The sequence below is a fragment of the Tricharina praecox genome, assembly GCF_024521635.1.
Source record: "Tricharina praecox strain CBS 144465 chromosome Unknown BZA05scaffold_48, whole genome shotgun sequence".
NCBI lineage: Eukaryota > Fungi > Ascomycota > Pezizomycetes > Pezizales > Pyronemataceae > Tricharina > Tricharina praecox.
The window spans coordinates 39,224-60,341 of record NW_026250450.1 but is presented as its reverse complement, the minus strand read 5'-3'; the positions used below and the strand labels follow the sequence as shown (position 1 = coordinate 60,341).

The window sequence follows — 21,118 nt, the reverse complement described above, 5'->3', positions numbered from 1 at the left end:
CACCGCTTTCCCCACCCCCGGTATCAATACCGTACCGTACTTTACACGTCTGGGTCCATTATCCTTCAAGATCTCCAGTTCCACGCACTCGCAAGTCGAAAGTCGAATCCTCACCCTCTCTCCCGGCAGACAAGTCTCGGAATCTCGGCTGCCCAGTCTCGGAATCTCGGCTGCCAAGTCTCGGAATCTCGGCTGCCAAGTCTCGGAATCTCGGCTGCCATGTCTCGGCCTGTCGCCTGCCGCTAGGGCACTGGCCTCGACCCGGATAAATACCGGTACCGGCCCGAGCATCACCCGTGCCAAGTCAAACCGGCCCTCTCGTATGCACTCTATGTAGCTCCGGACAAGCCCAAACGCCGGTGGAACTCGAGTGGCCAGGTTTCGATCGCAACGGTGGAGGATGGGGGGTTCGACACATTCCCGCGTGCGTCCGCTGCCGCTGCGGCCGTCGCAGGCAGGCAGATAACATTAGGCGATAGGCATCGGCGCCGCCGCGAGATCCGTGGTCGCCGGTGACAGTATGGGGTACATATACACCCGTCTCTCCCGTCTGTCGGCCTCCCTATTTCCATCCTCAGCGCACGTGAAAACCCCGTCCCCTGCATTCCTTCATTTCCCTCTCCGCCGAGATCTTTTCCTTCCAAATTCCTCCTCTTTCTCCCTTCTCTTTCGCGACGGCTGCACACACATCAGCGCTAGTCGCATGCGGCTTAGTCTCCGCCAGCCCAGGTATTATGCAAGGGACCTGGGAGGGAAACGACGGATGAATCTGGTGATGATGAATCGCATGCGGGAGGTGGATTTTTCTCGAGGAAAACGAAAGTGGATGTATATTCCCCTCTCGCTGGGGGTTCTCGAGAGTCGAGAGGAGGGGATCGTGAAGAAAGTCAGTCGTGGAGGTGGCAGTGCTGTTCGGCTGTCGTAAGCGAGCGCGCTGGCTCTCTCTCCACCTCTGGCTCTCGGACGCGACTCGTCTCGTCTCGTGCGCGGCCACGATCGTCTTGTTTCCATCAAGCTTTGACAGGCTAACGTTGTGGAGCTGGCTGGCTGCGGAACTTGGAAGGATGGGCTGGGCTGCGGATAAAAATAGCACGGTCGATACCCAGCAGCGTTTTTTTTTCATGACGGGGCGGACTCAGCGGAGCCTGCGGAGGGCTGATCCGAGGCGACAATCTGCATGCTAGGCAGGGGTGAATGACCCACATCGGGGGGTGGCTTAAGGAAGCTAAATGGCCGCTTTGAGGACAGTGGGTGACTCGATGACAGCTAATTGACCGATGAGGAATCGCCGTAGCAAGGATGACAGCTAATTGACCGATGAGGAATGGCTGGAGCAAGGATCACACCTAATTGCCCGGATGTGGCAGGCGACTGTTTCGGGGCTGATGGCGGGCAGAATTCTGGAATTCCGGATGGGATGGGATGGACGTTCGTTTTTCGTTTTTGGTGGTGTGAAGCAACGCCTTGATCTTGTTGTTCCTGAGCTGAGAACAGCTGCCTTGGCCCCTGCCTGCCTGCTTCTTGCTTGCTTCTTTCCTTCCTTCTTTCTCTCGCTCTTTGAGTTTCCCTCTGTTTTCCCTTTTCAACCCCCCCCCCCCCCCCCCCCCCCCCCCCGACGAGCCCCATTTCGTGCGCATTTTCTTGCAACCGTCGCTGAGTGTTTCATCATCATCATCATCACCATCTTCATCAGCGACGGGAAGGAACGAAGACGCGGACGAGTCTAAGACATACACGAGAAAAGAAAAGAAAAGAAAAGAAAAAGAAGGAAAGTCACGCTCGTTACAGCAAAGTTCAAGGCCCACCACTCAGAACTCTTCAGGCTCTCCCACCACTTCGACACCTACTACTAAGCGGACTCTCACTTCGCCGCCTCCGCCCCCGCCCGCCGTGTCATCCGTTTCGTTTCCATCTCGCTGGCTCGCTGTTCTTCCTTCCTTCCTTTCTTTCCTTCGTCCATCGCTCGACTTGAATGCGTCTGCTCGCGACCTGAATTTTCTGTCATTCACCACCACACTCGTTTGGAGTGCCGCCTTGATGAAACCGCAACCCTCATCCATCTAACCATCTAACCATCTCCCCCCGCAACTGTCGCTCCCTTCACCTTCTCGCCACTTTTACGACTCCAAATGATCGCTGAAGAATAAGCCGACTCATACGAATCAGCAATACTCGACTCTCTCCCCTCGAACCACCACATTACCCGCGACCGTCCGTACCTGCTCCCTCATTCTACCGGATCCGCTGATTGCCGGCATCCCCCAAGCGAAGGAAGGGGTCCTCGACCGAACAACCTTACCGGCCCTCTACTCCCACAACAACTCCCACCGTCCTAAACCAACAACAGAAACAACCACAACAACCACAACACCTCCACACAGCCATGAAGTTCATACCCCCATTACTGGGGGCCCTCACGGTGTTCGCGCCCGCCGTCGCGGCGCTCAACATCCTCCGCTCGACGTCGCTGGCACCATGCATGGATCGCTCGGGCTTCTCAGCCACGCTCTTCAACGTCTCGTTCACGCCCGACGACGGCCAGCTCAAAATCCAGATCAAGGGCGGCTCGACCATCATCGGCGACATGCTGGCGAAGGTGACGGTGCTCGCATACGGATTTCCCGTCATGTCGCAGGAGCTCGATCCGTGCTCGACCGACGGCCTGCGCGCCATGTGTCCGATGACTCTGCTGCCGCTCGACCTCAACTTTCAGCAGACCGTCGAGAAGGCGACTGTCGATCAGATTCCTGGTGAGTCAGCTATTCGCGCACGTCGGGGGGGGCTGGAATGCGATCGGATTGGTTGGGATGCAGTCAGATGGCGGGCTAACGTGGACTAGTGATCGCCTACAAGATTCCCGACCTCGACGGCATAGCGCGGATGGAAGTTGTCGAGCGCGCGAGCGGCAAAGTGGTAGCATGCGTTGAAGCGCCGCTATCGAACGGACAGACGGTCGAGCAAGCGGGCGTCGGCTGGGCTTCCGCCTTGATCTCGGGTCTCGGTCTGCTCTCGTCCGCAGTCGTCTCGGGAATGGGCTACTCGTCCACCGCCGCCCACATCGCCGCCAACGCGCTATCCATCTTCGGCTACTTCCAGGCCCAGGCCATGATCGCCATGATGGCCGTGCCCCTCCCCCCGCTCGCCGCCGCCTGGGTGCAGAACTACGACTGGGCCGTCGGCATCATCAACATCAACTTCATGCAGCGGATCTTTCACTGGTACGTCCAGGCCACCAAGGGCAAGCCGGCGAATCTGTTTAGACAGCAGGAGTCGGTCTCGGTGCAGATCGCGAAGCGCTCGCTCGAGGCATCGAAATACCTCACGAGCCGTGCCGCCGCCTACGGATTCGCCGAGGTCGAGAGCAGAAGTAATATCGTCGCGCGGAGTAACAACGATGCGCTCGCCGAGACGACGGAGGTCGTCCGTGTCACCGGTATAGAACGCATGAGCTACAAGGCCACCATCGAGAGCACAAACTTTTTCTTGACGGGAATGAGCTTCTTTGTCGCGTTCTGCGTGTTGGTCGTGTTGCTCGTCGGAGGCTTCAGACTGCTGTGTGCTACCGGCCTCGTCAAGAATGATCGGTTCCGCGAGTTCAGGTTGAAGTGGCTCGTCGTGCTCAAGGGCATCATGTACCGTGTCGTCCTGATTGGGTTCCCTCAGATGGTATTTTTCTTCTCTTCCACCTACGTGAATGATGCTGACGTTCAAAGGCCCTCCTCAGTCTCTGGGAACTTACCCATCGGGATTCACCCGCTGTCGTCGTGCTGGCCGTCTTCTTCTTCCTCTTCATGGCTGGCACGCTCGGCTGGGCCTGCTACAAGATCCTCACGATCGGCAAACACTCGTCGGTCCTCGATCCCACGCTCGGCCCCGCCTACACGCTCTACTCGGACCCTGCCGCCCTCAACCGCTGGGGCTACCTCTACGTCCAATTCCGCACCGAGCGCTACTACCACATCGTGCCTCTGCTGCTCTACATCATGTCCAAAGCCATCGTCATCGCGTTCGCGCAAGACGCCGGCGTCGCCCAATCACTGATCATCCTAGTCATCGAACTCGTCTACCTCATCGTCGTGTGCTACCTGCGCCCTTTCCTCGACCGGCGCACCAACATCGTCAACATCGGCATCGCATCGATCAACTTCCTGAACAGCATCTTGGTCATGGTCTTCTCGGGCGTAACAAAAGCCCCGGACATGGTCCCCGGGATCATGGGCGTGATCTTCTTCATCATGAACGCGGTGTTCGCACTCGTGCTTTTAGTGCTCCTCCTCGTCGCAGTCGGTTTCGCCCTCTTTTCGAAAAACCCAGAGGCCCGCTACCGCGGCGCAAACGCCCTCCCCCAGGACGAGAAGAAGTCGCCGCGCGACCTCGACGCGGATCCCACACTCCCACCATCCCACGGCGCGCACTCGCACCAGCAGCAGCAGCAGCAGGCACACTCACTCCACGACCTTTCCCTCCGCGGCGACCGTGGCGATCGCGATATCGATGCAGAGTCCGAGCGCGCAGTCGGCATAGACAGGGGCATGAGCATTCGCGAGCAGCGCAGTCCGCAGCCGGTATGGTCGGAGGGGGGGAGGTCGGCCGCTTTTGATGCCCCCACCAACCAGGGCCAGGGTGCGATGGGGCAGGGTACGAGAAGGGGCAGTCCGAGTGTCGTCAGCGCGTTGAGTGAAAGACCGAGTATGCAGAGCTCAAGGGGGAGCAGGAGGACGGGTACCATGACGACTACGGCGACGGGAGGGACGGGGAGAGAGGGGAGGGATGGGAGAGAGGGAAGGGTCGAGAGCGTCTTTGCGCCGCCGAGCGCGGCGATGTATGACGACCGTGAGCGGGGGGCGCAGGGGCAGGGGCACGGGCAGAGGCAGGATTGGAATAGGGGCGCTGGGTTTGAGTGAAGGGGGTGTTGGGATGCCGTTTTTTCTACTTCTGCGCGCTACTACTTACAATGTTCAATGTTCAATGTCCATTCTCTTCGAAGTTTAAGGTTCAGACTTTTCAGGCTTTTTGATGTTTTTCTTCTCTGCTGCGTGTTTTTGGGTCGGCCGGTCGGTCGGTCGGTTCTGTACCTACAGGCTACGGATTGGATCGGGGTTCTGCGTTTTTTTCTTTTTGATTGTTCGGATTGATGCCTGTGGGAGGGAGGGAGGGAGGGGAATGGCAATGGGAATGGATGGGACGGGAATGAGAGGGGAATGGCAATGGATATGGGATTGTACCTACTAGTACCTACATATGAGCGGGTAGACTTCACTGTGGGAATCCAGAAATACGGGGATGCGTGAAGGCTAGGATGTGTGAAGGTGGTGGACACTGGGGTGATGGACGGTTAGGGGTAATATCTGGATCTGCTGTACCTATACATTTCTTTGAAGATTGTGAAAGGTTTTGAAAGGTTGTGAAAGGTTGTGAAAGGTTGTGAAAGGTTGTGAAAAGGGTATGAAAGGGTCCAGACGTCTGACGTTTACCTACAAGCGGATACAAGCGGCCTATGTGGGGCATACGGTGTGGGGATAGGCGGGCCGCCGGGCATGTTGTAGGCCTGCTACGGATGAATGGACGATGATGAGCGGACGAAGATGCGCAAGGAGGTAGGGGAGGGGGGCTGGGGTGGTGGGCGGGGGTGACTGTATTCCGAGCAGATAGAGAACGGCAGATAGACGACAACAAATAGACGACTACAGTGATACTAGTTGAACCGAGCAGCGAATATAGTACATTATACGGAAACTCTCATGTCCTCACACATTGAGGATTCACATCTGGACATGAATATCACTCGCTTTTCGTGCGAGTACATTCGTGTGGATTGTAAATTGTAATATCCAATCGTTATTGCTTAGTTGCTCGCATAGTCAGTCATGACGGTAGAAGGTTCTGGTCTAATACGCCTCTTGCTGTGTCTTCTCTTGAGGCTTGAGACTCTCATGAACGTAGGTGCGCGGTCAGGATTCATCACCATCCAATGATCCACCACAACTAGAACTGAGCAGTTCGGTTGGTAAGTTGTACGAGCGCTCTGTATGAGTAGACGATGATGCCCAAGTAGGGGGAGGGAATGTATTCCTGGTAGATAGACAGATGAAGGACGACAATGAGGATAGGTAATACAACCGTGAGCAATGAATACGGAAACTCTAATATGATATATCCTACGTGAATTGCCGGATGCAAGTGTAGACATAGGTTATCACTCGCCTTTCTCGCACGGAAAAAAGAAAAGAAAAAAAACAGACAAAAAACTTTTGATATCTCGTTCGTTGGGTGGTCTGTCAGGACAGCGGGAGGCACTGGCTACTTTAGTACAACCTCTAACTAGCATAGCTCATGTGCATGTGCATCGCGAGAATTCATGCATAATGCACCCACATGAGATATCACTCACGTTTTCCCGCGAGTACGTGGTTGTAAATTGTAATATCCAGTCGTTCGTAGCTTAGTTGCTCAGCTAGTCATGATGGAGGAAGGCATTGGCCTACTACAGTAACACCTATCTTTTCTCTTCTTTCGAGGCTGAAGAATCTCTCATACAATAGGTACACTCGTGCATGAATCATCACAAGTTAACATAACAAGAACTGGGTGGCTCGGTTTGATAGTCATCAGAGCGCTCTGTATGAGCTAGCGATGACGAGCAATCAAGGGGAGGGACATTGTATTGCCAACAGATACACAGATGGAGGATAGCAATGCGAATAATAGAACAGAGAGCAATGAATACGGAAACTCTCATATCCCACGTGCATTACCGATTCATGAAGGGCAAGGGATATCACTCGGGTTTTCGAGCGATGACTTTGTTGAAATGATAGAGTAAGATATGTGTCGGTGAACAGTTTTGCATTGAAGTGTAAGGCTGTAGCCTGGAGAGAACAGAAAATATGAGAATAGGGGTAAAGGCCCGTGCCTTCCACCATGACTAAACTAGACAGATATTGCAACACTTCCCCTCTTGTTGCCTACTGTCAAGCATCGAACGAGGCAAGGAAAATGTGAGAAGCATCAAAAACAGTGAAAACAATGAAAACATTGAAGACAATGAAAATTCCCGTTAGCCTCATTAAAAACCTATGCAGTAAACCCTGTGGGAGAAACCTGCCTAGGGAAAGAGTACCAACTCGCTGAAAATCCAAAAACACAGTACAGGCTTTGTCAAAAGGTAGCGGCGCTGGGGCCGCTGCCGGGGCCGGGCGAGGGGCCACCTGGCGAGGGGCCGCCGGGCGAGGGACCGGTACCGGGGCCTCGCGAGGTATTGCCTTGTGCATGTAGACCAATACCTTTGGCAAATTGTTGGTATTTTTCTCGCGGGAGGGCTTTCGTCATGATGTCGGCCATGTTCTCAGGTATTGAGATGTATGAGAAGTCAACGGTGCCCTTTTTTGAAGTTCTCGGCTGTTGTGAAACTGGGTACTTATGTGCTTCGTCTGCGGTCCGGAGACTCCTGAATGAATGTTTTTCAGTGCGCCGCTCGAATCGCTGAGTATTAGTACCGGACCGATGCTTCGCCGGTGACTGCTTCGTGGAGCTGCGCCAGGGATCTATCTTCTCGGGTTGCGTCGGAGCATGCCACATATTCGGCTTCTGTGGTCGACAGAGCAACCAATGTCTGCTTCTTGGTTTGCCAGGACACCGGCCCGTTGTATGCTTGGAATACATAGCCGCCTTGGGACTTCCGGTCGGCGCGGTCGCCTGCTCAACCCGAGTCGGTATAGCCAATGAGGGCTGGCGTCGAGGCATTTCCTGGAAAGACAAGGCTTACCGCTGCAGTGCCTTTGAGGTACTGGAGGACCCGTTTCGCAGCCGTCATGTGTGTTGCGTATGGTTTCGCATTGTAGCCACACAGAGCCGATACTGCGAATGCGATATCAGGCTGCGTTGCGATGGCAGCGCATGCGAGGCTCCCGGTGATGCGTTGGTACTGGAGTTGATCCGCCGCGGATTCCACCTCGTCTGTGGCGATGTCAAGTCTGGTCTCGTCGTGCAGTGGTGTCGGTTCCGTGTTTGCGTTTTCCATGCCGAACCGTCTGACAATTGTGTTGATGTACGGCTGCTGGTGGATAGCAATCGATTCATCGGGCCGCCGGTCAATCACAATGCCTAGGAACAGCTTCACCGGCCCGGGGTTTGTCATCTTGTATTGCTGCATCAAAGCGCCCCCGACATCTAACGCCGATGCCGAAACCGAGTGCCACAATGAGGATGTCGTCCACATAGAGCATTATCATGGCCCCAGTATTCCGGATACAGAGGTTTTTGTCGACTTCAGGTGTGACGAATCCGAGCGACAGTAGGAAACCGTTGATAGTATCGTACTAGAGCTTCGGGGCTTGCGTCAGACTGTACAAGGGGTTTTTCAGCCGTAGGAAGCCGGTAGGCGTGGTTGCGACGGTTGTCGACTCGAGCCACTCAACACCATCTGGAAGTTGCATATAGACCTCCGTGTCGATTTCTGGGTTGAGGAACGCGGTGACAACGTCTAGGTGATCGATTTTCCACCCATTCTGTGCTGCGGAACTTAGCAGGTATCGTAGGGTGGTTAGTTCACCAACTGGAGCATAGGTCTCCTCGTAGTCGATACCTTGCACCTGCTCGTAGCCTTCGATAACCAATCTTGCCTTGTATCTGGTAGAGCCATCGGGGTTCCTCTTCGTCTTGTAGACCCACTTGCACCCAACAGGCATTGAACCTCGGATCACCGACTCCTCCACAGGTGTAAAGGTATGGTTCTCTCGTAGAGACGCGTACTCTTGCTGCATTGCGATGTTCCACTGCCTGTGCAGGGGGCTGTTCAATGCCTCTCTATATGACTAGGGATCGCCGTCAACTTGCGCTTCAGCGGCGAGTGCGGTGAGACCTCCCACCCGCCTCTGACTTCTGGTCAACCTTCTCAGAGGTGCCGCTGACTGTGGTGGTGGTGGTGGTGGTGGTGGTTCAGCAGTAGCAGCTACCCCGTCAGGAGTGCGGTTTGCTGAGGCAGTCACTTCCTCGTCAGGAGTCGTTGCCAGCGCAGCCGGCTTTTCGCGTCCCTCCGCAGGAAGTGGCGTTGGCTGCGCTTCTGATGCACTCTGCAACTCTGACGATTGCGGTGGTGGTGATGGTTCTTGCAACTCTTCTGCATATACCGGCTCTTCTTCCGGTAAACCAAGAGCATCGTTCTCGTTGTTCTGACAGGACATATATGCGGTCTGATCTTCATCGAATATGGCATCAGAATGCCTGTGAACTTTTTGGAACTCAGGATGCCAAATCCTCCAGAGTTTGGCGGTGTTGTGTGCGTATCCCACCATCATGCATGGCTTCGAGCGAGCCCCCATCTTGGAATCGACTCGCTGCTCCTTTGGAATGCGCTTGTATGCTATGCATCCAAATATGCGCAGGTGGTTGAGTGTAGGTTTATCGGGGTTACCGTGGGCTTCGGGTTCTTCTGAGTCAGACTCCGCGTCAGAATCTTCACCGGCGACCCCTTTCCCTTTCGCCCTAGCCCTTTCGCTTGCCTGGGATCTCGCCTTGTGAAGACGACGGTGCCGGCGTAGTATCTCGTATGGTGTTTTGCCGTCAAGAGCTCAATTCGGTGTTCGGGCGTGTAGATAGCATGCGGTGTTGATGGCTTCCGTCCAAAACGGCATAGGTGCCTGCGAGTCTAACATCATCGCTCTTACTTTTTCAGTGAGGGTGCCAATCATCCGCTCCGCGACACCGTTCTTATGCTGCGTATACGGCGGCGACGGCTCAAAGCTAATACCTCTCTGCGCGGGAATTCTTCGGAAGAATCGGTTGTTGTACTCGCCGCTTCCATTGTCTGACTGAAATCTCTTCATGTCGTACCACCAGTTGTTGACTTTGGCCTGGAATGCCTGAAACACTGCAGTACAGGACTCCGAGCGCTTGTCAGACAGGAAGTATACTGAGGTGTGACGGCTATAGTCATCGATGTATGCTATGAAGTAGATAGCGCCGTCCAGTGACTTTTTGCTGAAAGGGCCGCACAAGTCTGAGTGTACAAGTTCAAATGGGGTGTTTGTACGTTGTACTGGGATCCGGACGATTTTCCGCTCGTACTTGGCCAGGATACAGATCTTACATCTGCCCTCCTCATACGTGTAGCCTTCGATTACTAACTTCATCGCGACGTTGTTCAGGTGGGCGAGGCGCCGGTGCCACATCCTGGATTCGGCGGGTGAGAGACTCCGTGTGCGGCTCGGTGGTGGCGGCTCAGTTGATGTTATCAATGCGTCTGGGCCGCTTGCTGTCAAAGTATGCGCGCTGACTTGATACAGATTGCCGTTCTTGTGACCTCGCAGTGTCGCCGTGGTTTGCGGGTCCACAATTGCGCATTTGCCGTTGCCGAAGTTAGTGTGGTAACCGTGTTTGTCAAGAACACCCACCGAGAGCAGGGAGTATCTGAAGGTGGGTGTATGTAGGGCATCCAGATGAAAGTTCTGAACTGAAATAGTACCGTGGTGGGTGGCGGTGACGTAGGTATCATCTCCGAGTTTGATGTCGACCGGACACATTAGCTGGTGGTAAGAGATGAAGCCGCTTTCTCTGCCGTTGTACAAGAGGTGGGAGGCTCCAGAGTCGACTATCCAGGTTGACGGGATCGCTTCTGAGGCCAGTGCAAAATGCCCTAGTCGGAGAGCACTCAGCTGGTCCTCCAGCCCCGTCGTTCGGTTTGATAGTCAATCGAGCCTCTCATCATCGGAATTCACACGCATCAAAGCTGTTTCGGTGCTGGCCAATAAAGCCCCTCCAACCTTCTGACATGTGATCATCTCATCGATTCGCTTTTTCAGGGGGCAGTCCCTCCGGAGGTGGCGATTTTCTCCGCATTGGTAGCAGAGTACACTATTGCTGCGCGCGTGCTTCCAGCTTTGGATATGTAAGTTCGAGGGGTTCGGGGGGTTCGGGGAGTTCTGACGTCTTCTGCAATTCTCGGTGGCGTGTTTATCCATCCTGCAGATGGTGCGTCGGTGGGTTTTCGCACCTAGTCCCTTTCCTTTGTTCCTTCCACCATTACCACCTCTTCCGCGGTTTCCGAATCTCTTGCCTTGGGCAATAAGGCCCGCACCTGATGTCTGCGACAGGTTTGGGTCGCCAATCCTGGCCTCGGAGGCATTCTCCAGCTCCATCTCGATCAAGGAATTCGTAATATTGTCGATGCTCACATTCTCGGTTCTCTTTAGGATGGCAATGGTGGTCTTGAATGCGACAGGTGCGGTGAAATACATGTGGTTCTGGAGGGCCTGGGTCGAGATTGCCTCCGTTGTCCCAGCAAGTTGCACCCGAATCGCTTGCAGATGTGCTATGCATGCACCAATGCCTCCTTGGCTTTTGGGCCGAGAATTTCGGAATTGGTTGTAGAGTGCCATCCTGCTGATGTAGAAAATCTAGGAGTTGAGCTTCGTCTTGAGTATTTCCCACATCTCTACCGGGTCCTGGAGGTCGTGGATGTAGATTGCGACAGTGTCGCTGCAGGAGAAAGGAAGGAGAGTAAATGCCAGGGCTCTTCGCGCTTGGTAGCTCTCCAGGGCAGCCCTCGCAACTGCGCTGTTGCTGACTGTGGGCTCGACTTCGGTTCACTTGACGATGTTGAAGGCGCGCATGGACATAAGGATGGCAGTCGCGTCACCTTTCCAGGTTGCATAGTTCGAATCGGTAGGTTTTTTGATCGATCCGTAGTTCGACTTGTAGTAGAGGGTGTGGTTATCGGTGGATGCCATTTTGTATGTGCAACTAGGAATCGCCGTCGAGGGTATGCTGGTGGTTGGGTTTTTGAGGTATGGTAGAGGTAATCGGTCGCGGTTATTACTTGAGGCGCTGGGCCGGGCTAATAACCTGTTGAAATAATAGAGTAAGATATGTGACGGTGAACAGTATTGCAATGAAGTGTAAGGCTGTAGCCTGGAGAGAACAGAAGATATGAGAATAGGGGTAAAAGCCCGTGCCTTCTACCATGACTAAACTTGACAGATATTGCAACAGACTTCAAATTTCTCGTAAAGTTGCTTGCTCAGACATGATAGTGGAGGGTACTGGCCCAATAATACTATTTTTTGTCTTCTATCGAGGCTACAAACTCTCATATGATTAACTCGTTCATGATTCATCATCCAACACAACTGGAACCGTGTGTATTCGCCGTATATAAGTCCGATATAGGACGACAGTGAGTGTAATAAACTGAGCAATGAATATTGAAACTCTCACGTCCATGTGGATCACAAAGAGTCATGGTGCGGGCTTGGAATATCACATAATTTCTCATCCGTTGCTTAGTCGATCGTGACTCATGACGGCGGGAGGCGCGGGTCTCCTGCCACGCTTTTCTACCGTCTTCACTCCAGGCTTATAACTTCCTCAATAGAATACCTATTCATCACATCCCAACATGCATAAATAGAAGTCGTAGCATAAGAACAAAGTAAAACATCATTAAACGGCTAACCAACACTGCTAATTAAGAAGCCCGGCGGAGCAAATATTCTCCCAGCCAATCATTACTTCTGCACCCCCGGCTGCTGGTTTATTGATCTCAAGTTGCCGGCAGCTGGTGTACTGCTTTCAAGTCTTACTAGCTGCCAGCTATACGTTGTTGACTTCACCGTCATTTGTCGCTTCTCGTCCTTCAATGCCAGGATCGCCATTTCCGCAGCTTTGAGCTGCTCATTCCTATCGGCCACCTGCAGCCGCAGCTGCGTCAGACATTCTGATGTCATGCTGCCCCTCAGGGCTTCCACCCCCGCTGGATCCGCCGCTACTGTCAGCATCTCCTTTGATGAGGTACAGGAGGAGAGGGGACATACCCAAGTTAGTGTGAATGGTCTGCCCATGGCATTTCCGGGAATTATCCCACCAGTAAGTGAGGGGCATAGCGCCCGACGGACCCGAACCTGTCGGGCCCTGTTGCGGGTTCAAACCGCCACCACCACCACTATGAAGTTGATTAGCACCACCGTCTATAACGATTGGCAAATAAAAGCTAACATGAAAAATTGATGACGAGAGAGATCCCACACCGACATATCTTCCAAGATATCGAGGCGAGTGTTGAGGTCATCACAGCTAGTGTCCTCCACGCGATTGATCAGTCATCCACTGAGACACGATCTGGACCATCTCCGCCCTGCGATCCTTTTTGTGAAAGCGGACACCATTGTCCCTTGCGACATCCCGGAGTTGGGCGACGGTGATGACGTTTGGATCCTGACAGCCACTGTTGGCGTAGGTGTTGCTTGCAGTGCTGCTGTCACTTGACTGATCGCTATCCTCACTCACAGAGGCAGCTTCCTGATTTCGGGCGATGGTGATCCGGTGTCACGCTGCCTCTCGGGGCTTCCCTCCCCCTCTGCATCCGCCGCTACTGTCAGCATCTCCTTTAATGAGGTATAGGTGGAGAGGGGACATACCCAGGTAGGCAGCGATGGTCTGGTCTGCTCGGCAGTAACGGGGATTATCCCACCAGCCTGTCCAGGGCGCATAGCCCCAGACGAGCCCGAACGTGTCCGGCCCCGTTGCCGATTGAATCCACAACCACCACCACTATGAAGTTGATTAGCACTACCGTCTATGTCGCCATCAACGGAACCACGTGCCCAGTTTGACTTATCATACCCACGTAGAGTTGGCGGGTTGTCCGCCAGCTCGCTTGCTGCCCGCTTCATGTAGCGCGATGTCATGGGGGTAACCTTCTTTGAGTGGGTCGACACGAAGGGGGGAGGCGGAATGTTGGATGGGGTTGTATTTGTTGTTGTAAAAGGTACGGAGAAGGGAACAAGGAAGGATGTTACTCGTCGTGTTTTCCTGTTCGGTGCATTTTCCTGGTCGGGCGTGTTGGAGAGTTAAAGACTCAAAGACTCAAAGACTTAAAGACTCGGACACTCGGAGACTCGACGACTCGAAGGCGGCGCCTACTCACACACACATGATACATGTTCGTACCGACCTTGCTCACACGACAGATGGCTGATTGAGACCGAGAATCTGATAATCCGCGCACGAGAATCCCCGCTCGAGGCAATCGGATCAAGCAATCAAAACAACAAACCTGGGTCAAAGGGGGCAGTGTACAGTGCTGGTTCTATCTCCATCATAACTACAAGTCTACAACCGTGGCCTCCTCCAGTCGGTATGTGCGGCCGGCAGTTTACAGGAAGTGAAGCTATGATGCTATCATCGCCACCGCGGTCAGGCACGGCTTCCGCTGGCAACTATGATCAGTGCATAGTGTCATTAGACGGCTATTTTTGAGCAGGTGTTGAAACACTGGGGTCATCCGGTGAACAGTGTATTATTGAAGTGTAAGGCTGTGGCCGCGTGAGAACAGAAGATATATAGGAATAGGGGTAAAGGCTCGTGCCTTCACCATGGCTAAGTTAGACAGATATTGCAATACTTTCCCTCTTGCTGCCTACTAACTGCAAGCATTGAACGAGGCAAGCAAGATAGGTATGAGAAACATTGAAAGCAGTCGATAATGAAAACGGTGAAACTCCCCGTGGGCCTCATTGAAAACCTATGCAGCAAGCCCCGTGCGAGAAACCTGCCTACGGAAAGAGTACCAACTCGCTGAAAATCCAAAATAGTACAGTAAGACTTTGTCAAAGCGTAGCACCGCCGGGGCCGATGCCGCTGCAGGGGGAGGGGCCACTGCTTGACAAGGGGCACCGGACGAGGGGCCGCTGCCGGATAGCGAGAAAGGTTGCACACGGGCCCTATGCATGTAGACCAATACCTTTAGCGAAATGCTGGTGTTTCTCTCGTGGGAGGGCTTCCGTCATGATATTGGCTAGGTTGTCTGGATTGCGTTTCACTGGCACCCTGTCCGGCTGGCGGTTTGGACATATCCGGATGTCGATTTCGCTCGCCTGCGTATCCGGCAGAGTCTGCGTCTCCGTCTTTGGCAGAGGCTGCGTCTCCGTCTCTGGCAGAGTCTGAGTCTGCATAGCCAACAGGGAGGTTCATGTCGTCTGCGGTAGATACCGAAGGGGCGTAGGTAGCGAGGAGCTTCGACTGGGTCGCTGTTTATGGATACACAGGGTTCGGTTCATTCGGTCTCGCTCGATTTTGATTCTGAGAATGCAGCGCGCTGGACCGAGATCCGTCATCTATGATAATGGATTTGGCGTGAAGGTGGTTCTTAAGTTCCGTAACTTGTTCCGCAGAGGGACCATACTCGCAACGGTGGAGGCCAATAGATCGAGCGGAACTCGTCTGCACCAATGACGAGTCTGGTCTTGTCATATAGTGGCGGCGGTTCCGTATTCGCGTTTTCTATGCCGAACCGTGTGGCAATCGTGTTGATGTACGCCGGCTGGTTGATAGCGATGGATCAATCAGGCCGCCGGTCGTGGCTAGATCGGTTGTGGACTCAAGCCACTCGATTCCGTTTGGAAGTTGCATGGAAACCTCGGTATCAATCGCCATGTTGAAGCACGCAGTGACGACGTCAAGGTGATCGATCTTCCACCCATTATAGTGGCCTGTGCAGAGGGCCGCTCAATGCCTCGTTGTATGACGCAGGTGATCGTCAACGTGTGCCTCAGCTGCGAGGGCGGTGAATTCTTCCACCCACCACTGACTTCTCGTTAACCTTCGTGGAGGTGAAGCTGATGGTGGTGGTGGTAATGGTGGTGGTGGTGGGAGTGGGGGTGGGGGTGGGGGTGGGGGTGGGGGTGGTTCTTGCAGCTCTTCTGCACATACCGGTTCCTCTTCCGGTTTCAGGAAGTCGGTGGCCACTAGCCGCGTTCAACTGCTCCGCTTCCGTAGGCACGCTGACCGTAGACCCTCTGCACGCATCCGATTCTCTCAGCATGTCTTCCATAGGTACGCACATCTCAGGGCCGTCCGTAGGGTACCCACACCCGACATACGGTATGCCTTCCATTGTAGGTACGCCCATCTCCGTGCCGACCATAGGGTATCCGTATGCGACACTCGTCGGCAGTACACAACTCGCCGGGTATCCCATAGGGGGTAGTGACGCCGTTGGCTGCTGTAGGGCTGCATGTATATAAGTAATTCGCCGTGCTGATGGTAGGGTCCCCGATGGGATACTCACCGATGTGAGGGTCACCGATAAGCTACTGGCAAAGAGGCCGCTCGCGCATAGAAGGGCTTCCGATAGAATACTGGCCGAGCTGCTCGTCGATAGCATTGTGGCCGAGGTGCCGCCAGCCAATAATAGGGGTCGCTGGATGAGTAAATCGTCGTCGCTGCACGTTCGCTCCGTTTGCGATACTCTCGTAGTAACTAAGCGGTGGAGTTCGCATTGGGAGGATCCTCGGTTCTAGTAGGATTCCGAGCACGTCTCCGTCGCTGAGGAAAATCGTGATATCGTGACGTCTTGGTGGAAATCATGGCCGTGAGGTGTTGTCCAGTCTGCTGTTCACCGGTGGGATTCTAGCTGAGGGGCCACGGGCCGATTAGGTACTCGCTCGCGTCGGTGAGTGCGGCCGGTAGTGTACGAAACATGAAACCGTGGTAGTATCATCGCCATCGCCAGTTGTGCGCAGTCAGTCACGGTTTCCGCTGGCACTGATGATTCGTGCATAGTATGACACTCTGTGCGTTTTCCTAAGCGGCTTCTTATCACTCGTGTCGAAGATTGCTCCACCGACGCTATATCCTAGACATAGTCATTATAACACCGACGCACAAGCTACCATCAGGAGGTTGACTCACAATGAGCCCAGCCCCAGCCAACAGTACGCCCTCCAGGCACGGAAACACCTCGCCACCAACCGCCGAAGAGAGCCGGGAATCGCCATCGAGGTCAGTTGGTGCCCAGCACACAAAGATGTTCCTGGGAACGCGAAGGCGGACGAATTGGCCAAACTGGCAGCTGGCCAACCGACCGCTCGCGGAGTAGAGGTCACTCGCCACAAGTACCAATCCCAGAGAAGGATGAAGAAGATGCAGCGAAGCGAGGCATTTAAGTGGGCGCTCGGGGCCGCGAAGAGACAGCTGAGCTGAGGCAACTCGAGAAGGAGGAAGAGGAGGATGCCGAAGTCGACGAGGAGGAGGGGGCTGCAGCTGAGGAGCCAAGCGACGTAGAATAGCGGACCACAGACTTGCGGTGGAGGTGGGACGACTCGATGGCGTCGATGGGCGCGGGCGCTGGTGCGGGCGCGGGTGCGGGTGTGAGGGTGCGCGGTGCGGGGGGGCGGATGCAAGGGGCAGGTGAGTGGTGGAGACGCTTGTGGCGGGGAACGATCGCTGCCCTTTCCTAAGTAGTTCTGCCTCTGCTTGGTGCGCTCATATACTGTCGGGAAAGGCCAGGGCGGAGGGCCGGGGAATCCACATCGGGCTGCCTGATGAAAGTTGGGTTGGACAGTGGCGTGGAACCGAAGGGGTGCACGGGTAGATGATATTGCTATGATCCAGATAGGTCGCATGCAATAAATGAATGACGAAAATAAGGAGGGCTGCTCAAAGCTGGGCTGCCAAGAGTAGCCCAGCCCGGGCCGCGGGCTGGGCTACACGCACCGGGCTGAGGGCTGGCTTTGATGGAGCTGGGATGTTGCATGCACTGGTACTGACAGAACGATGACGGATGGAAATTTGATCGCCCAAAAATCTGAGCTCGAGGAAGTGGGATGAAGCAGTCCAGCAAAAAAACAAAAAAACAGGACATTAAGCAGTGCCAGTGTCTATATCCATCACTGCCAGCTATCACCATGACGCCCCACAGTCGGTAGGCACTGTTTTCACTAACGAATCATACCTCGTAATCGATTACATCATCTTTTCCGCTCGGATCATAGCAATAGATCATGTGCTGGTGTCTTCTGATGCAATAGGCAATCTGTGCTGAAGGAATGTGTGCCACGCTCGCTGGCTCACATCAACCTACCTAGATGCCGTACGTACTACGTATGGACTCGGAGTTGTGGGAGTGTGAGTCGAAGTGTGCATGGTCTATCACTCGTGTCACTGGATACTGAAGAGCGGGCCCTTAGTCGACGTTGAGACCTGGGCTCAGGCTCAAGAACTGCCCCAAATCGAAGAGCCGGCAGAAAATTCTGTGGGTACAGGTCCGGGAGCAAACGAGGAGGGGCAAAGATCGATTCAAGATCCGGGACCTCTTCGCAGACGAGCGCTGCAGCAAGGCGATTCTACAATTCCTCACTTTTACTAGTGTGGGCAGACGGATACCTAAGTCCGCTAACGAAGATGCAGAGAGCGAAGCATCCGAGTGGGAGCTCAGGCAGCGGGAAGAGAGAGCGGAGCTAAGGTGACTCGAGGAGGTGAAACATGCTGAGGTTGATGAGCCGGGCTCCGGCCCGCTGATCCTCTCCACACCTTCTTTCATGGCATCCCCGTTGGAAGTGGCAGCAGGCGTACGGGAGTAGGGACAGGGAGCGGAAGAAGTCTTTTCCTAGAATTGTTGTTTCCTTGGTGCGCTCTACCTTCATTGCAGGGACAGGCCAAGTTGGCCGATCTAACTAGAGCCGACACCGTGGAGCTGCCTCCACGGACCGTACCAGCGCCGTGCAGACCAGCAAAACGGATCAAAACAAACGAAACAGTACAATCAAAACAAATCGAACAGTACATTCAAAACAAACGAAAGAGTACAATCAAAACAAACCAAACAGTACAATCGCACCCTGGTCCCAGCTGGCCCTAACATCGTGGCAGCGAGTCCACGATATGGTGGGGTCTGCAGCATATGGCTGCCAATGTTTATCTACACACGACGGAATGGCACACACAGCACAGTAGGATCATATCACAATAAAGACAAAGTAAATCAGGCGGTCAATTTTTTATTATCCCACCATCCCGCAAGCCCCAATTTGTGTTATCTCCCCCACGTAACCCCTAATGAACCTGTGACCTCAAGCTCTTGCCCTGGTACTCAAACCTGCCGCCGGCGCGATCGATGTTCGACTTGATGCAAAACTTCTCGACTTGCTGGAGGGCCCAAGCGACAGAGGAGCAGGCGACCCAACCCTTCGGCTTGCCGCACAGGGAGGCATCGGCGCCATTCCACTTGGCAAGAGTGGTGCACTTGCTGCCGAGAAGGTTGTGCTGCTTGCACTCCTTGCGCTGGGAGACAATGAAGACGACGTTTTGGATTTCCCAGCTGGTGGGCGATGCGGACGAGGTCTCGCAGACCAACTTGCCGAGCTCCCAGGGGACCGCAGCGTCGGTAAGAGTCGAGAACGTGTACATGTTACCCGGACCAGCGGTGACGTTCACTAGGTGCTGGTGGAAGGCGGCTCCGGGGGGAGGAGCGAAGTCGACGCCGTCGATCGGGAGGTACGGGAAATCCATCATCTTTTCGACCGGGTCGGAACGCTTGATGGCGCTGGTTGAGCCGAGGACCGCGAAGGCCATGATGGTAGCGAGAATGCTGATACTGAAACGCATTTTGTCGACGGTCGTTGGGTTGGATTGGGTCGTGGTTGTGTCGTAGGAGGTCGTGGGGATGTAGAAAGGATGGATAGATGGAAGGAGAAGGGAGGAAAGAACGGAGGGGTCTTAACTGAGGCGGGCGGCTAGAAAACAAAGTCACCAAAATCGGATGTGTGATCAGTCGCCCCACAGAGACACAGATGAGTTAGGGCACTGAAGCCCCTGGTCAACATGACTATCACTCGCACCGCTAGCGGTTTTGTGCTGCAGATATCCGTATTCTAAACTCAGAGGTCGCAAGTAATTGATGATTAAAAAAAAGTTTCCTGAACTGAGCCGGCTATATCCAAGTAATCGTCCAATTATGTAATGTTGTGAGACCGAAAAAGGAGGATACGGCCCATGGTAGGACTGCGTCCAGCGGGGAGGAACTTAGGATCGATAATGCCCTCGATACTATCGGCGCATGTCACGCCACTCAGCATGAGCGTTTCGTAATCACAGCTCTGGTCCTGTGCGATCAAGGCTTACATTATACTACAAGCAGGATCTGCACGGCTTGCCGCTGCCTTTCGTACGAATACTATCTCTCGAATTCATCATCGCGATTACTCGCTGCCTCGAAGACCGGTTTCAAGGTCGTCTGCTTCTTCTCTGAGGGTCCGCTCGACCAGACCTATAGGAGGAGGAGGAGGGGCAGGAGGAGGAAAGCATCGGATCGGGGGCAGAACAAGAGTGCCCAGCAGGGTGCCGCGTCTGCGACCGGTGCGAGGAAGTAAGAAACGAGGATATGCAGTCACCAGTGATTTTGTGTTAGTGCGATTCCTTTGTTATTTGTTTGGAAGGCAGTGGCGCCACATCTTGCTGGCTGGTAACGGGATCTCAACACACGGCCAGCCAGAATGGGCAGGAAAGCAGTGCGACGGCTCTTCATAGTCTAGATAGGCTGCATGCGAGACAAACTGAAGATTTCTCTGTCTCTCTCTTTCTTCTAGAGACGTGTCACGTATGAACGAATATTTACCTATTGGTAGGCTGTAGGTGTGGAGTATGTGGTTTGGCTTCACGGCAGCTGTATTGAATCTCTGGAGTCTATTGATTGCAGCTCCATTCTGATTAAGACCGCTGAAACAACCGATGACACGGATGGAGATAGCTTGAGCGAAGGATGGTAGCATGAGCGTCGAGGAATGCAGAAAGCGGGAGTACCGATGCTGCGGAAGACATTCTACCTCTGCCTGAAATGAAGCGCTCTACGACAGGACAGAAGAAGAGGCTGCAAAGTACACAACACAAGTACATTCTATCACAACCTGTGCATGACTACGTCATTCGCACGTTGATTGCAAGTGTGTAGTTCGGGTTAGTCACGGGGATACGTATCAATACGCGGCGAGGGTACCATCACTTTTGAGTTGTGGTGAGGTTTTAATCCTACAACGGCGATGCAAACGGTTAGCGGTAGCAGTCACTGCAGGCGCACTGTGGGTTGTTGTGTGGGCCAACCCCGCACAATAAAACCCCCTCCCTTCCCCGCCATCCCTTCCTTCCCTCCCTTCCTCCTTCCCCATCTTTCTCATCTCTCTCATCTTCCTCATTATCCTCCTTCATCTTCCTCATCATCCTCCTTTATCATCTTTCTAACCTTTCTCTCCTTCTTCCTTCTTCATTTCGCAACTATCCTCTCCTCCCCCTTCGCCATCTCGCTAACCTTCCCCTCCTCCCTCACCCACTCTCCACCCTCGCCTCTCAA

General features: G+C 54.0%; 7 protein-coding genes across 7 annotated transcripts; 3 read left to right on the top strand and 4 right to left on the bottom strand.

Annotated features, from left to right (window-relative positions):
• Window positions 1-469: 469 nt before the first annotated feature.
• On the bottom strand, window positions 470-1,177 carry BZA05DRAFT_413060 (uncharacterized protein). The gene has a single exon (XM_051485161.1). The coding sequence runs from the start codon at window positions 1,121-1,123 to the stop codon at window positions 575-577; it is 549 nt and encodes a 182-aa protein (XP_051334780.1). The 5' UTR covers window positions 1,124-1,177; the 3' UTR covers window positions 470-574.
• A 906-nt stretch (window positions 1,178-2,083) lies between these two features.
• Window positions 2,084-5,080, top strand: BZA05DRAFT_212054 (uncharacterized protein). The gene is made up of 3 exons (XM_051479620.1): window positions 2,084-2,750; window positions 2,840-3,666; window positions 3,714-5,080. The coding sequence occupies exons 1-3, from the start codon at window positions 2,384-2,386 to the stop codon at window positions 4,902-4,904; spliced, it is 2,385 nt and encodes a 794-aa protein (XP_051334779.1). The 5' UTR covers window positions 2,084-2,383; the 3' UTR covers window positions 4,905-5,080.
• A 5,185-nt stretch (window positions 5,081-10,265) lies between these two features.
• Window positions 10,266-10,520, bottom strand: BZA05DRAFT_344870 (uncharacterized protein; the record flags this gene model as incomplete). Its single annotated transcript, XM_051481150.1, has 1 exon — window positions 10,266-10,520. A coding segment is annotated over one exon (255 nt), but the record flags the coding sequence as incomplete, so codon positions are not given.
• Window positions 10,521-12,503: 1,983 nt separating this feature from the next.
• Window positions 12,504-13,936, bottom strand: BZA05DRAFT_439739 (uncharacterized protein; the record flags this gene model as incomplete). The annotated part of the gene is made up of 6 exons (XM_051486549.1): window positions 12,504-12,748; window positions 12,810-12,937; window positions 13,103-13,219; window positions 13,282-13,351; window positions 13,413-13,545; window positions 13,922-13,936. 6 exons carry the CDS (start codon window positions 13,934-13,936, stop codon window positions 12,504-12,506), a joined length of 708 nt encoding a protein of 235 aa, XP_051334777.1.
• A 1,879-nt stretch (window positions 13,937-15,815) lies between these two features.
• Window positions 15,816-16,994, top strand: BZA05DRAFT_464460 (uncharacterized protein; the record flags this gene model as incomplete). Its single annotated transcript, XM_051487737.1, has 4 exons — window positions 15,816-15,828; window positions 15,895-15,964; window positions 16,043-16,223; window positions 16,558-16,994. 4 exons carry the CDS (start codon window positions 15,816-15,818, stop codon window positions 16,975-16,977), a joined length of 684 nt encoding a protein of 227 aa, XP_051334776.1. The 3' UTR covers window positions 16,978-16,994.
• A 1,834-nt stretch (window positions 16,995-18,828) lies between these two features.
• Window positions 18,829-19,380, bottom strand: BZA05DRAFT_449493 (uncharacterized protein; the record flags this gene model as incomplete). The annotated part of the gene is made up of 1 exon (XM_051487369.1): window positions 18,829-19,380. The coding sequence occupies one exon, from the start codon at window positions 19,378-19,380 to the stop codon at window positions 18,829-18,831; it is 552 nt and encodes a 183-aa protein (XP_051334775.1).
• Window positions 19,381-19,809: 429 nt separating this feature from the next.
• BZA05DRAFT_449492 (uncharacterized protein) lies at window positions 19,810-20,144 on the top strand (the record flags this gene model as incomplete). The annotated part of the gene is made up of 2 exons (XM_051487368.1): window positions 19,810-19,859; window positions 19,913-20,144. 2 exons carry the CDS (start codon window positions 19,810-19,812, stop codon window positions 20,142-20,144), a joined length of 282 nt encoding a protein of 93 aa, XP_051334774.1.
• Window positions 20,145-21,118: the final 974 nt, after the last annotated feature.